Source organism: Pholis gunnellus (assembly GCF_910591455.1).
Source record: "Pholis gunnellus genome assembly, chromosome: 4".
In the NCBI taxonomy this organism is placed as follows: Eukaryota; Metazoa; Chordata; class Actinopteri; order Perciformes; family Pholidae; genus Pholis; species Pholis gunnellus.
The window spans coordinates 18,474,610-18,490,436 of NC_136530.1; the positions used below are offsets into that span (position 1 = coordinate 18,474,610).

General features: G+C 42.1%; 2 protein-coding genes across 5 annotated transcripts; one reads left to right on the forward strand and one right to left on the reverse strand.

Annotated features, from left to right (window-relative positions):
• The first annotated feature begins 1,089 nt into the window (after nucleotides 1–1,089).
• Nucleotides 1,090–3,269, forward strand: dnajc19 (DnaJ (Hsp40) homolog, subfamily C, member 19). The gene is made up of 6 exons (XM_079158425.1): nucleotides 1,090–1,197; nucleotides 1,595–1,646; nucleotides 2,295–2,368; nucleotides 2,527–2,606; nucleotides 2,703–2,773; nucleotides 3,078–3,269. The coding sequence occupies exons 1-6, from the start codon at nucleotides 1,195–1,197 to the stop codon at nucleotides 3,146–3,148; spliced, it is 351 nt and encodes a 116-aa protein (XP_079014551.1). The 5' UTR covers nucleotides 1,090–1,194; the 3' UTR covers nucleotides 3,149–3,269.
• Nucleotides 3,270–3,937: 668 nt separating this feature from the next.
• Nucleotides 3,938–15,382, reverse strand: fxr1 (FMR1 autosomal homolog 1). Of its 4 annotated transcripts, none has more exons than XM_079157708.1 (18): nucleotides 15,136–15,382; nucleotides 13,182–13,234; nucleotides 12,969–13,062; nucleotides 12,792–12,863; nucleotides 12,289–12,437; nucleotides 11,932–12,025; nucleotides 11,593–11,709; nucleotides 10,622–10,792; nucleotides 10,312–10,390; nucleotides 9,950–10,059; nucleotides 9,715–9,801; nucleotides 8,229–8,514; nucleotides 7,967–8,060; nucleotides 7,766–7,887; nucleotides 7,012–7,221; nucleotides 6,709–6,786; nucleotides 5,930–6,015; nucleotides 3,938–5,807 (listed from the first exon to the last, which is right to left on the reverse strand). In XM_079157708.1, the coding sequence occupies exons 1-18, from the start codon at nucleotides 15,271–15,273 to the stop codon at nucleotides 5,640–5,642; spliced, it is 2,208 nt and encodes a 735-aa protein (XP_079013834.1). In that variant the 5' UTR covers nucleotides 15,274–15,382; the 3' UTR covers nucleotides 3,938–5,639. The 4 variants fall into 4 exon arrangements, with proteins under 4 accessions (XP_079013834.1, XP_079013833.1, XP_079013832.1 ...); XM_079157707.1 differs by having other exon boundaries at nucleotides 9,715–9,807; nucleotides 15,136–15,381; XM_079157706.1 differs by having other exon boundaries at nucleotides 9,715–9,810; nucleotides 15,136–15,381.
• Nucleotides 15,383–15,827: the final 445 nt, after the last annotated feature.

Below are 15,827 nucleotides of genomic sequence, written 5' to 3' on the forward strand. Positions count from 1 at the left end.
ATATGATTTGGGAGAGTTTAGGCCAGCTTCTGCATCATTTCAAATCAATAAAAGTGCTTTTTAGGTTAAAAAAAAAAGTCAAACCTGAACATTTTCAATTTGAGCTGTGTGTAACATGTGTCCAGCATTTACCAGTAACATATACAATGATATGTACACATCTTAACAAAGCTCACATTTATTTGTGTTATTATGCCATTTAAATTATTCAAATAGACCTTGTAGTTAGCGAGTTAAGCCCATTTGCGTAAGGGTAGGACATTTTCGAGCACAGGGCTAAAAAATAGGCCTAGGGTTCAAGAGGTTAACGTTTTATTGAAAAGGAGACAACCCTGTCAAGAAAAGTAGATGAAACATATATGAACTCATTTTTAATTGTGTTGGCTTAAAGCAAGGCTTACACTTTCAAATTAAGAGTAATTCATATTAGACAAATTGCACCATTACTCACTCAGCTCAAGTTTAGAAAATATCAGAGATGTTGCAGTGTACTGGACATGGATAGGTTCTTTGAACATGCTACACATTTATTTGCATTTATACATCCTGTAATAAGTCACTTGCAGCCACTCTGTTTAACAAACAATACAAGAGTTACATTGCTAATGTACTTGCTGTAGTTTCCCTTTCATCCCTCTCAGTGCTCTTAGCTGTCTGTAGTGCAGGTTAAATGTTTACATAACTAACTAACTTGGAGCTTTAGCAGAGCCGTATGCTAATGCTAACTAGCCAACACAAAGCACTCTAGCAAATGCAAGTTAGCATTTAAACTGTATTCAGTTAAATGGCACACAAACATTTTGCTGGAGGTTATGTGAATGTTTGCATGTTGGTAGCTCAACCACGTAGCAACATACAACTGGAGTAGCCAACATGAGTAACCTTTCAAGGCAACAACATTAGAGTAAGGGAATTAATAAAATAAAGAAAATACTTCAAACTTCTCCAGCAGTCACGAGGAGGACTAGACAATCAAACGTGTTCAGGTGAGGGGGCATGAATAGTCTTGTGGGCGGGGCTGGACGTTCAGCTTTACAGGGAGAGGAGAGAGAGGAGAACCAGCGGACGTCAACGCTTTACGACAGTTCTCCGCCATTTCCGGTACAAACACATGCACCCCCTGAGCGAGGAAAACATGAGAGGTCAAAAGTTATGGTCTTAATCTTGAACAGAAACGGAACGTAACACCCAGACATGGTAGGTCGGACGTGTTATCCACTAACCGGAGCGAACATCCGAAAAAACGGTAGCATGAGCAGGAGTCTGCCGAAAACGTTAGATAACGTTCATTCTAAACGGCTAAGCTAACGTTAGCTTTACTCGAATGTGCATGACCCAGCACGACGTGACCAAATCTAGATAACGTTTACCAACCAATGTTACGTGTGGTACATAAAGACATCAGCAAGTAGGGGTTCGAAACACACGTAGCTAACGTCACTTGCTTAGGCTTCACAGTAGGAGGCACCTTGGCCATGTGGTACGTGTTTACATTGGTAGGACAGCTGGTTAGTTGGTGCAGGTGATGTTCTGGTCGTCTTCGTAATGTTTTTTTTCCTGATATCTCTCTGTCTCTCTCTGTGTCTAACTCCAGGCCAGTTCCATGGTGGCAGTGGGACTGGCTCTGGCAGCAGCTGGATTTGCAGGTGAGTTCCTCCTGTAAGAGCTAACTGTTGAAAAGTTTAACTGAGCATTTAGTTCTTCAGTGGTGCGACCGATCACCTTGACACGACTGCTGGTTCAAGGGCGACAGACATTGTCTGAATGTACGTCCTAGGGCCTCGATATGTATGCTTCACAGAGAAGAGCAGCTCTGAAACAAGTCAAACGGATCATTTAACAACTATTGCAAAGTAAAAATAAACGGTACAAACGTGAAAAGAAGCACCAAAAATGAAATGTTGCACAACCACCAGCAATTGATCAGATAGATCACCTCATGAGCTCTGGTTTTCTTTATAATACCAGCAGCAATGCAAGTTACTGTTAATATAGGCAATAGTTCAGTGTCATCTATTAATAGAATGCAGATTGTTATCATAGGGGTCATCATTTACTCTTGTTTTAAGACTTTTCCTGATGTAATGCATAAGCGTGCAATATGGTTCATTCATCACTTTATGTGATTTGCCATATAGTGATATAGATATGGGAAAAACAAAATTGCTTTTAAACATCTTTTAAACAGCCAAAATAACACTCGGTTATCGGTGCTTACGTAAATATAAATGGTAGAGACAATTCCACAATTATCATAATGTGTAAAAATGCTTCCCCTCTGCTCCGTCTGTCAGGTCGCTATGCCATGCAGGCCATGAGGCTGATGGAGCCTCAGATGAAACAGGCCCTTGAGAGTTTCCCCAAGACGGTAAGAAGGAAAAACACACACACAATAAGTTTCTCTCCAAATGGAAGTATACATTTTAGATACGCCTAATCTTTGAGTTTACTTACTATAAGTATGTTGCAAGTAAGCGTCGGGTTAGCAGGCCCATCATGCTGAGCTGTGAACTGTACATGTTGCAGGCTTTTGGAGGAGGCTACTATAGAGGTGGGTTTGATCCAAAGATGTCCAAGAGAGAAGCTTCCCTGGTTTTAGGTATCAGGTAAGTGCACACTTACATGTTAGAATCAGCTAACCACTACTATTCACTCATTATTACGACAATAATTCACTGTTGTGCCACCGTTCTGTCCTGCAGTCCCACAGCCAACAGGACTAAGATCAGAGAGGCACATAGAAAACTGATGATCCTGAATCACCCAGATAGAGGTAAGTGAGGCAATACAAGTCCACCATCGGTTCCTGTTGACCATGTACGTTACAATGAAGTGCTCCACAGACTGATGGAGTAAATAAACATTGTAGCTACAGTTCACTGCATTCACTGGTTATGACATGTCACTCAAATTACTTCAGGGTGTAGTTTAGCTTAGAAAGGTAAATGTAATGGCTACACTTATTAACAGGTTTTATGCAGCGTGATTGCCAAAAAGATTCAGGTTGGGCTTTTCTGAAACGTGACCATGGACACTGTTCGTGTGTGTGTGTATGTGTGTGTGTGTGTGGGCCACAGGTGGATCTCCCTACCTAGCAGCGAAGATAAATGAAGCGAAGGATTTCTTCGATGCCCAGACAAAGAAGTGAAGATGCCAGCAATGACGAAAGTTCCACACTGCTCTTATCCATGCTGTTTGCACTGACCCGGCTTCAGCTATTACCAGAGTTTTCTAACTGATTGTTCTCAAATAAAATCACGCTGTACAAATTGTAACTGGAATTGTCCCTCGTTATTATGTTGTATTTCAGATTTACTTTGTGTACTTTTCAGGGAAAGTTTCCATTGTGGTTTTCCACAAGATGGGAACTTCAAAACAATAGATTACAATTTGTTAAAGTCTTTTTTTTTATTGCAACATTGGAAGACACCAGCTGATAACTCAGACTGCTGAAGTATGGACAAGAGGAGCATTTACAGCAAACCAAAGCTTTTTCCCTGCACAACAGTGTGTATCAGTGCCATGGTAAAGGCTTGGGGTTAGGGGAGGTTACACGCACCACATATACAGCGCTCTCGCAGTGAAGCAGCAGTAGTTGGATGTTCCATCTGCATTAGCGATAACTCCATACAGCTGTGACGCTGTGTAAAAGAGCAAACGGTGAGACTGAGGTTGATGTGTGCTGGATTTCGTGCATTGTTTCCCTGATTCCCTCGTGCTTAGGTTGGCCCTGCAATCACCAATAAAACCAAATTCAAAGTATTTACATTGACTGGTTATTACAGCCAACTATGAACAGAACCAAAATTGGCGTTTGATGAATATTTAACATGCATATTTATCAATACATGATCATTTGAGATCCATGAAAAACTGCACCAACTTGCATTGTACTTGTACTACTTAAGTCATATTTTCATAAGAGAGCCTGACACAGTTGAGTTTTAGATCTACATGGAAGATCAAGTTTATTTAAGAACTACCTGCATACAAAACATATTGCACATCAACCAACCAGAATGATCCTTTAAAAAAAAAAAAACATACTGTAGTTGACCCAACAAAAACACTTTGGGGATGTCACAACTCTCAGTAGTCCAAATTTTCATTTTGTCTCAAAAGAAAACCCTCGGTAACGTATATTTTAGTGTCAAGAAAAAGAAGAGCTTCTCTTTTTTTTGCCTTTTTTTAAATACTGTACATTTTTAAATAAATAAACCAAATAAATCTCCTTCCTTAGTGGAACAGTCGTGACCAGTTTCCAGCCAGTCTGTGGAAGAACCATGAAAATGACATCATCGTCACCTGGGCTTGGTTTTCCAAAAACATCTCAACATTGATTTTCTTTTGATTTAGCTGGAATTCTGGAAGAAAAAAAAAAAGCACTCATCCCTTATCTTGTCATATATTTGATGAAAGCGCCCGCTGTCTAGCAATGAGATGTTTCCAGGAAACCCAGCACTTGACGGCTACATCTCTTTCCAGCACTTAACAGTAACAGCCAGTTTCCAGACTCACCTACAATCAACTTTTAAAACAGAAAAAGGTTATGTTTCAGTGCAAAGAAAACAACTCTTCTATCGTTTGTTTCTTTTCCAGACACGCTGTAATAACATTTCTAGTATGACCAAAGTGGTTGCATATTGAAAAAACAGAAAGCAGCTAATGTCAAACTCCTCAACAGAGACGTATATATATAGAGAGAGAGAGAGCGAGAGAAATAATAACTGGACTCATTCTCCCCACAAACATTAAGAATAGACACACCTGATTTTAAAAAGATATGCCTCTGAAATCCTTTCAGGGTCTCTCGGTGTTTGTCTTGCCTACAGTGCCATGAGGGTACATTAAGCACAAGGAGACAGCTCATCTGGTTCCACTGTGGCAGAGAGGGTGAGCGCGTAACACAGAAACAAGTGAAACAATTTCAGACGGTGTGCAGAGCCAGGCAACAACATGTTGAATCTACTCTCAAGGCACAACAGATGATCACATGTATGTCAAACATACTTGGGTTTCCAACAAACCTATCTGCACTGTGGTACTGCTCTTGCAGAATATTGAATTTACAAACTACTTCAGATGCACAAAACATCCTGAAAAAGGTCGTGGAAGCATCTTTTCGATTCCACCTGGTAAAAGGCAGACATGTTTCTGATCTAAAAATCCTGCTATGATATTTTTACTGATAAAAAAAAGAACCGCTGCATTCATACCATAGTATGGGTTTGAGTTTGATTCCCTGTCTGCGTTTTATAAATACTGCATTCGGTCCGACCTCTCCCTGAGCTCTCAATGAAGAGAGGACCGAAAAGTACAGTTAATTAGACGTTTGTAAGTCTGTGTGTGTTTGACTATCTTTGGCAAGCTCATACAGGAAGAACTATTGTAAAAAAAAAAAAACACGGTAGTAAAATGAATAGTTGGATAGAACACGTGTGTAAAGGGAAGGTTAAGGTTCAGATGTCTAAAACTTTGCGCAGTGGAACGGGTTTCAAATACTTGTAAAGTAAAAGAAGAACAGTGCTTGTTGTGTTTAAATGTTTAAATTTTAAGGCTGCTCCAGAGACGGGGAGATTAAATCAAGTGCAGCCAAAGAATTTCAAATATTTGAAACCATTTCCTTTGCTCGGGTCTGACTAGGAGAGTCCGTTAGCAACAGGTTGTTGGTTAGAGTCCTCCTGGCAGGAGGCTTTGGCGGGAGCTCCGGTGGCATTGCTGCTCTCAGCGTCGGCAGCGTTGTTAGAACCATTGGTGGTTGCCGGCACAGATGGTGGGCTGTCCTCGGCGATGGCATCCACCTGACCCTGAACAGAAACGTGGGACAATCAAATAATGCAGCATCTACATTCACAAGTGCTTCTTCAAAAGATCCAGGTTAAAGAGACCTTTTAAACGCTTTATGAACACATGACGTTTAGGAACTAACCACATCCTTGTTTTTCTTGGTGTCCATAGTGTCCGTCGTCTGTCTGCTCTGAGATTCAGCCCGGGATATGTAGTCAGCCACCGACACTGTGCAGGCGAGACAACAGAGAAAAGAGACCCGCTAGGAAATTGTCCGTTTTTTTTTTTCTTTTTAAATAACCGAAGCCGAAAAGTTCTTTCAGTGCTGTGAAACTCTTACATACACAATATTGATCTCACAATGTACACCTCCTGTGGTTTAATAGTTAAAATGGACGATAGTTTGACAGTTTTGAGAATGTCGCGGTCGATTCTGTCTGGCAGCCTGAAAGGAGCTTTTCGGCTCCTGGAGGCCACACTGTGTCCTTCACATCCGACATCACAGAGAAGTAAGTTAGGGGTCACGCCCACTATGACACACCACACAAACCAAGAGAGCCATCGGTGTTACTGACAGCCCGACAACGTGAAAACAAACGAGCTGTAGCCTAGTTGTTAGTAAACCAGTGTTGAGCAAATAAAATAATACAAGAAAAAAGGAAGCTACATACTTTCAAATTTGCATTCCAGTGAGGACAGTGTCGGTCAACCAATCACATCCCATCATTGAGCAGAAGCAAGCAACACCAAGTCGTTAAAGAGATCATAACGATTTTAACAACTTTTTTGGTTTAGTTTTTTTGGTTTGTGTCACACGAAGACAAAAAAAAAAAAAAAACGGCCTGGTGTGCAACCTTTGAGCCGAGCCATTAGGAGACCTGTTCAGGGAGGGGGGGGAACACTGGCAGTTGCCATGGTTACCTGGCTGCCTCTCCTCAGGCAGGCGGAGGCGGCGACGTCGACTACGGTTACGACGCTGAGGTTTAACTTCTGAGTCATCTAAGGACATCAGGGTAATCACAAAGAGAGGGATTTGGAGCTTAAATTGCCTTTAAACCAGAGACCTGTCTTCGAACAGCACAGGCTCCTTTAACACTTCAAATGGGGAAAGTATGAGACTTTCCCACTAGGATATTCTGTTTGTGACTAATGCTTTACATGTATGCACTGCAGAGTTTGTGTGTGCATGAAGACGTCCTGAAAGAAATCCTGGGACTTCCCTACCTATTCCATTTTCACTCATTGAGGCGTTGTCCGACTCGCTCATGCCGTCCATCAGCGCGGTGTCCTCGTCGGTTCGGCGCCGTCGAGATCTTCTGCGACGGTTTGCGGGCAAGTTGGACTCGCTGGCATCGGTATCGGCCGTCTGGTCTGTCTCTGTGTTTGTCTCCGTGGCTCCGTAGGCATGGTTGTCCTCATGGTCCCGAGGCCCTGCTGCAGAGTCAGAGTTACAGAAAATAGCCTTTATCCTATGTCAAACTATCACAGGACAATACTTTTACGAGAGAAAGACACTCTCTTTGTAGTCTCTAAGTCAGTTCTCAAACTTCGTTCCTGACCATTTTTACTGCCATTTCAGCATCAACTATATTATCTAGAAAAGGTAAACCAACCATTTCAAAAAGATTGCTAATTCGATGTTTTATGCGTGTGTTATTGAAAACATATACACATGTTAGATACTTTATAATTTAGATCAAATAAATGCATTTAGAAAGAGTTAACATGTTCTAACAGAATGAACTCTGGTCTATCGTATTAGATTCAGTGTGATCAGTAAACTACAGTTATCTGAACAAGAGGAACATTCAGGCTGCCTCATGTGGCTTAAAGGTGAACTGCAGATATAAATCTTAAATGAAGGAACGATGGAGGAAATTCTGCAAATCTATTTGGCGAGCCAAATAAAACCTCCTGCGTCCGACCTGCGGGTCTCGACCCGATCTTTGTGAATGGCTGCTGGAAGAGTGAATCTTACCAGAGCTGTTGCTGTATCCTCCTCTTCCTCCTCTCCCCCGTCCTCCAGGCCCTCCTCGGCCTCTGCCGGGCCCAGGCCTCCTGCGGGCATCTCTTTGTGGCCGGGAGCCTCTCTCTCTCTCTCTGCAAGTCAGTCAATAACATATGTATGTGCACGCTGTAGTGACAACACAGCTATGAAAGAAAAAAGAAAAAAACTCACCTGTCCTGGTCTTCTCCAGCCAGGGACCAGTCACTGAGCTCATCCTTGCGCTCTGAATCTGTCTCAGAGGCGTTGGACTGCTCTGAGTTGGTGCCTGGATGAATCAAGCAAACACACGAGAGAGAGAGAGAGAGACCGCCACACAGAAAAGGTTACGGTTTCTTGCACAAATGGCACATTTGCATACAATTAACACCGAAGTATCTGGCAGGAGGTAAGTTGAGTCTTTTTTGTTGAATATTAGACTTTAACAGGTGCCTACCGTATCCAGTGCTGTAGCCGTGGCCTCTGCGCCCGCGTCCTCGACCGTTGTAGGAGCGACTGCCATGTAAAGAGGAGGAGGAGGCATTGGCGGTGCCATCTGTATTATTGCCTCCTCCTCCTCCTCCTCCTCCTCCTCCTCCTCCTCCTCCTCTTTCCCCTCTCTCCCCTCTCTCCCCTCTCTCTCCTCTCTCTCCTCTCTCTCGGTCACCTTGGCGATGAACCTGGGTGATCTGACGTAACTGTTCATCGATCTGCATCCTCTCCAGACGAAGCTGCTCAACTTCCTAAAGGGTAAAAAAAAAGAAATAGGGGCAATGGTAAGAATAAAGAGAAAGACAACCAGACAAAAGGAAAAGCAAGAAACAGAAAATGTGAGCAATGAAGAGTAAATGAAGAGAATCTCTGAGAAATGTTTTTCTTTTCTTATGTAGGGTCATCACTGGATACAAATGCATAATCGTCATACACACATCTACATCACATCCAGTGTGCCTTGTGTTGCATATTCTGAATCTTGCTAGGCTGCTTCCCTGTGTATAATCCACATTCTGCCTCAGCTCTTCCTCTAGCTGCTGGCCTTCTGCAAGAAGCTCCGCCATGTCCTACACGCACACACATACACACACACACCGTGCAAAACACACACAAAGCATCAACACAGGACACGCGCATGCGTGCAAAACGTGCACACAGTGGAATTCAAGCATTTTGTATGGCGTTCACAACAGTAGACATATAGATATAGAAATAATGATAATAATCAGAATTCCTGCCAGGACATTGTTTACTAGAGATGGTAATAATCTATATGTCCAGCTGGTCAATGTCTATAACTTCAAGTCAATGTCTAGCCTAAACTGAAACAATGTTTTGTCTCAAGAACCCTTTGACGTTGAGGACAAGAGGAGTCGGGGAAGGAGCTGGCAATCTTGTGATTAAAGGGACAACCCGCTCTTCCCTGTTAACCACAGCCGTCTCCTCCAGCTGGGGATTTTCTTCAAACCAACTTCACCTCCTTGTACTCCTCTGCTTGTGCCGTGGATATTTCCGTCACACATCCCATCAAACTGTGACTGACTGAGCTGTTTGCCTCAAAATGGAATACATTTGAAAAGAGTTGTTGTTTTTTCTGATGCTGCAACACCAGAACTAAAAACTTAACTTTTACCACCACCGTCCCACAGTAAATGCTGGCCATTCCAATTATAAAAGTACTGTTAATACACAAACACACACATATACTGTATATATACATATATATACACATATATAAACATATGAAGGTGTTGTGAAAAATAGACAAACATGCATGAAAAACAAGCCCTTTAACCCTATTTAGCACACACACACACACACACACACACACACACACACACACACACACACACACACACACACACACACACACACACACACACACACACACACACACACACACACACACACACACACACACACACACACACACACACAGGTATCCTTACATTAAGGTAAGAGATGTGGTACTCCAGCAAGACCTGAACATTGCCAATACTCTCCTTAGTACCGACAAAGGTGAATGGGACCATTCCCTGTGTCAACAAAACGAAAGAACACAACACATGTTAGTATGGGACTGACTGAACCAAGTGCAAAGAAAGAGGCTGGATGCATAGAAATAAGAGAAGACTTATCAGTACTTTATCAGTAGCAGAAAAGATATGGCAGTAGCAGGCTTACTTCCTGTCGGGGCTGCTTGTTGTCTTTGTCTCCTTCTATCCTGACCCTCACCACACCGGACTTGTCCACAATCTCCTGGATGACCTTCCCGTTCTTACCGATCACTTTGCCTGAGGACACAGAGCAGGGAAAAGATGATGAACTCGCCAAACTGAGATCACCTCATAAGGGAGTAAATAACTATGGTATATGAAGGAGCTGCACAGATATCGTTATGAATTTTAGATGACTGTCTTGCAATGTGGCACTATGATCATGACGAACGTATGGAGCATCTCATTTTCAGTTGCCCGTGACTGCTCCAAGTAAAAACACAAGTTTTGAAGATTTCCAGCTCAGGGAGTAAACGTGTGTCTACGTACCGACAAGGGCCCTGGGCACCTGGACAGAGTCCTCCAAAAACTCCAGGTAGTTCCTGGCCTTCTTCACTGCCTCCGCTGTCTGAAAGACAACACAGGGTTACTTTATCGGTCATACGTCCAACACACATGCACCGTCAACAGTTAACATCTATACAAACCGCATACGGTCACTTAGTCGTAATAAAATCTAAATATGTCCACGCCGTTACTCTTTACATTTGTTGCTGTAAAGGTTTGTATTCATTCATTCCTTTCACCCATCACTGAGCCACTCATGCGTCCTCCAACACTAAAGCAGAAAACACCCTACCTCTCCGTAGATCCTGAAAGTGCCAGTCTCTTCATCGAGGTCAATGGCAGAGACACCTGGAACTTTCCGTGCTTGCTGGATGTTGCTGCCGTGGCTGCCGATGGCCAGGCCCATCAGATCCGTTCTCACCGTGAACTCCTCCTGGAAGGACGACACCATCTGCCTGGAGCTCTGCACAAACACAAGAGCAGAGTTTCAGTTGTCATTAGTTCATCTTTTGGTATTAACTCATTCACAATACTTGAAACGGACAGATATAATTTTATCAAATATTCTAAAAATAATTGAAGGTGCTAAAAATATTAATAATCTTCTCTCTGATCTGAAGTACAGTGCACATATCGTATATCTGACCTTTCCATTTTACGCTCATTATCGGGAGTAAAAGCTATTATACATTATTCATTGTTATACATGCACTACCCCAACAATTCCAAATAGCCCATCACATAAAGAATAGTAGTAACACATTATTTATTATGCATCCACATGAATTATTATTGGTTATTCTCAGACGGATAGCGCTGTAGAGGGGCCGTGTGTCGCTGTCCCGGGTACTGAAACACAGCAGAGGAAATTGATAGAGAGACAGTCTCAACAAAGCCGGCATAGGCTAGTCTATTCATTCATTTGTTTGTTTATGGGCCTCCATATGTGCAAACTTGTTTTTCAGGGGTGCATATCCTGGAATATTTCTCACTGAAGCGTCTTAGCTCCAAATATGGTATTCCGGACAACTCCAATACTTTACTACAAACTCCTTAACTATCACTTACTATCACTTTGCTCTGACGGACACCCAAAGTGTCATATAAAAAGTTTCTTCATATGGTATGGTCACATTGTCATTAACTGCCCTTCATACTAGGTTTAACGTTGCTATTTGTCCCTCCTCCAAGTGTACTAAGCTGCCCATGTGACCTCCAGGTTACCATCGAGACCGAACCACAGCGACCTCATCACCAACTGACCTCCAGGTGTTTTGTGGCCTCGTGGTTGCGGGACATTAGCAGCAGCTTGGTCCTGATGCTGCGCAGGTGCATGTCACTCAGCAAAGAAACACGCTTCACTGTCGTCTCATTGGTGGACTAGACACACACACACACACACACACACACACACACAGGAATAAAAGAAGAATTAACATATGTTGAGCTGCTCCCTTTATGATGACGACTAGAAAGAAAGGAATAGCTGAGTCATCCAGTGCACAAACATCAGCAGGACAAAGTTGCGACGTATCATATAGTAGTTGAGATGCTATTGTGAATATCCAAATGTCACCACAGGGTTAATAGTGAGCCAGTTACCACAATCAGTAGCTGGCTGGTCTCAGGGCAGTACGAGATCCGACAGGCTCCCACGGCTTTCTTAAATTCTTTATGGGCATTCTCACCCTGGCACCTGCAATATGAGGAAAATTTATTATTTCAAATTTGCCCATTCCTAATGTAAACAAATGGTTTTCCAGCACATCTGTCACACCGCTGACAGGGGATTGGGATTGGATAAATCTTAAGAGAAAAGTACAGCCCATATGTAACACCTACAATAAACAATCTTCTGTATCGTTGCGTGTTATAGTCATTCATTATGAAGAGAACAAGCGTGTGTATTTAAGATGTATCCCTCCCTACGCTTGTTAGTGTAAAAGCTGCTGTACATACGCTTCTTGCAGATCTTGCGGAACAGGGACAGTGCACTTGTGAAAGGAGTCTTTGGTGATGGCCTTGTTAGTGTTGACTGGACGCAGACGCTCAAAGGTCACTATCTCATTGTAGGTGGCGTCGCAGGCTGCATACTCGATCACATAGAACTGTAAAGACAGACAGGCATGTATATATCTCATTATGGGGTGTCACGATATACAGCTATTGATGATAAACATGATATCCAAAAAATTTAATATTGATATCATGTCAATAATCATAGAAATATTGTATTTTGGTATTTTTTTTTAACTGTATTTTAGCCACATTCTTCACTCAACGCTCCGCTAGATACAAAGTATTATAGATTGATAACTGCAATATTGGTCAATTTTAGTTAATTTTATTATAATAACGCTACAATAGAGTGTCAGTGAGAATTTTATATTGTTTGCATTAATATGCATGTAAATATTAAGTGTATAGTATAGAAACGTGTCTTCATAAAGAACATTACTCACAGCTCCCTTCATCATGCGGACTTTAGCCAGCCACCAACCACAAGGCTCCTGATCGTTGGCTTTGGAGAGGATCTGACAGGAGACGAAGACCGAGAGACAGAGTGAGACACAAACATAACGGTATCGGGAAGGAAACAAGGGAAGAAAAAGAGTAGACTATGTGTGTGTCCTCCTCACCTCCACCTCCTCGTCCTCTCCAATCTCCTTCTTGCCGTCAGCGGGCGGTGGCATCCTGACATCATTGAAGGGCACCTGGCGCTCTGGCTGCCAACTGTAAAAAAGATGGTCATGTCTTACCTTGTTAAAACACGGTCCTACATTCGTCTTCAAATGTTGAACTCAACATGTTTCATGAAGACAGCTTGAACACAGCAGAAGGGAGAGACTCACTTGTTCTCAAAGGCAACGGTGAGAGAGTCATCGTGGATATCTTTGACGACGCCCTGCAGGACAGACAGACACAGACACAAACAGGGTAAACGCATCAGAACAGCTGACTGATATTAAGTGCCACCTATTCAACACACTGACGGTACAGGACAGAAATAATTGACTTTGATTCTTCAAGCAAGTTCTCTCCTTTGTGATGAGAATAAAAAAAATATTCAAACGGAATGAATTCCAGGTTTGAATTTACAGGAGCTCAATTACAAGCTTGAGTGAAGTGCACATTAATACATATATTTGGCGTACAATCTAACTTGTTTGTCAGTGTGTGTGAATGACTAATTGAGGTTTTGGCTCAGGCATACAACAGCTCACAACTGAGACTATTCACAGTCAGTTCTGCTGATTATTGAGAGAAACAGAGACAGTTTTCATGTCAATTTACAAAACAATTTTCAACCCCAATTAGTTCTGGTTGTTGGCATGAATCTTAGTGGCAGATATCTTAAAATATGGGCAGAAAACACCTATAGCATCTGCATGCGAAGAGGCCACAAGGGTTAGAGCTGAAATGATTAGTTACCTTTTTATTTTGGTTATGAATTACCGGTAATGTTTAGAGAAATTATGCCAAATATTCTCTGGTTCCAGCTTCTCAAATGTGTGGATTTGTCTCTATTCATCATCATGTATGATAGTGAACTGAATACCTTTTGGGTTTTTGACAAACTGGGTCAGACTAGACATACAATGTGAGAGACATTGTAATAGACATGTATTAATCAAAAGAAAATAATCTGCAAATGAATTCATAACAATAAAAAAACATTAGCTGCTCCCCATTAACACACACCAGAATTGAACATGTTTTAAGTGGTGAGGAGCTTTAAGACCTGTGCAATGTAAGCAACCTGCTCATCTCTTTTGAAGGTGTGATATCAATTTCATTTTAATAGAAACACACAAGACATAAAACTTAAGATTCAGCCCGGGCAACCGACCAGCAGGGAAGTGGACACAATGAGTCATGACACCAGGGCTGGGTACACACAGAGAACAGCAGTGGGGAGTGGGGACAGTGTCAAACAGTAGTAGCAGGAGTCATGAAGAATAGAGGCGAGGCCACAAAGGAAAATGAAAGAAAGGAAAGGAGTACGATTAGCAGAGGAGACGAGAGAAGGAGAGAGGAAACGCACAGAAGAAGAGATGGTAGGAGAGGAGACTGTTGCACACAGCACGTCCAGAAATAGCCTTTAAGTCTACGGTATCAGTGATCCTCTGCTGGCATGCCAGCTGGTCAGGATTGACAAGGAACAGCTGGCTCACTCACACACACCAAATAACTTCAGCGTGATGAAGTATCAAATAATAGACAGCCGTCGAGTAGGTGCAGCTCAACGAGAGCTCAAAGTCACTGTCATAACGAGCCACGGTGCCTCCTAAACATGACATATTTTCATAAGATATATGATCAACAGCGTTAGTAACCACATACATGATATGTCCGTTACTTAAAATGGGCAGAAGATATGTCACAGCACAGCGTGTAACCGTAAGCTATCGCTACTTGAGCCACATCTCTTGACGTCAACAGTTAGGCAACTAGCAACGTAGCTAACTTTTAGCTCGGGAAAGCTGCAACCGAACGTCAAGCACAATTAATAAAGAACTGTATCGGTTGTACGTCCCAATAATCGAAGATAAGATATTGTTTCGTCCACTCCGAGGACAAAGAAGTTTCGCTAAAAAGTGTCAATTGGCGAAGACTTGCGAGCGATGCTAGCTTAGCCCGCTGGTGTTGTAGCTAGCATTGCTAGTTCAAGCTAAAAGGCGAGCAGCTAGTGGGTTCAGAGCAAGTCGGAAACTGTTGCCGTGGTCTGTGAGACGTCAACTAAAATATTGCATGGTATAACGTGGCTATTGTGTTGGACGCTGAATCGATAAGCAGGTTTATTACCTTGTAATAAGCCCCGTTGGAGCCACGGACCTCCACCACCAGTTCTTCCATATTGGACACGCAAAGGATGTCGGGACGACAGGTGCTCTTTGAGGCATCGGGGCAGAAGTTTGAAGGCTGGAGAGGTAACTGCTCCATGATGGTGGTGTGCTTATTGCTTACCTCGATACAAACATACAACCCTGCAGAAGCTTGATTGTGTTTCCTTACACCAATAATTCAACAGACGGAAGCCTCATCTGACGTAGTCATCTTCCTGCTGTATTTTGGTTGTACTGTCCCTTTAAGAGAGTGTAGTGGAGGAAAGTAACGAAGTGCATTTACTGAAGTAACGTTAGACTACTGTACATTCTTTAAGTACTTTTTTTTAAAGTAGGGCTATTTGTAGTTTACTTGAGTATTTCTATTTAATGCTACTTTATACTTCTACCTAATTACATATTAGAAGCCAATAGTGTACTCTTTTACTCCACTAGATTAATTTGGCAACATTAGTTACTTTGCGGAATCAGATTATTACAACATATAAATCAACTAATACATAATAATAATAATAATAATACATTTTATTTGTATAGCTCTTTAAAAAGGTACTCAAAGACGCTTATTATTACACTTACATTATACTTGTTTATAGTAGGCCTACTGTTATCTGTTTGTTTGTGCACTATATTTTATATTTTATTGTACAG

What these genes read in the sequence shown, in the direction of transcription:
- dnajc19 (XM_079158425.1), top strand. An exon ending in TTGAGAGTTTCCCCAAGACG is followed by an intron (nt 2,369 to 2,526) that starts GTAAGAAGGAAA and finishes TACATGTTGCAG; the next exon opens with GCTTTTGGAGGAGGCTACTA. An exon ending in CCTGAATCACCCAGATAGAG is followed by an intron (nt 2,774 to 3,077) that starts GTAAGTGAGGCA and finishes TGTGGGCCACAG; the next exon opens with GTGGATCTCCCTACCTAGCA.
- fxr1 (XM_079157706.1), bottom strand. Translation starts at nt 15,273, where the DNA reads ATGGAGCAGTTACCTCTCCAGCCTTCAAACTTCTGCCCCGATGCCTCA. An exon ending in ACCACATCTCTTACCTTAAT is followed by an intron (nt 8,515 to 9,714) that starts GTAAGGATACCT and finishes TTTACCCTTTAG; the next exon opens with GAAGTTGAGCAGCTTCGTCT. An exon ending in GCTGGAGAAGACCAGGACAG is followed by an intron (nt 7,888 to 7,966) that starts GTGAGTTTTTTT and finishes ACTGACTTGCAG; the next exon opens with AGAGAGAGAGAGAGGCTCCC.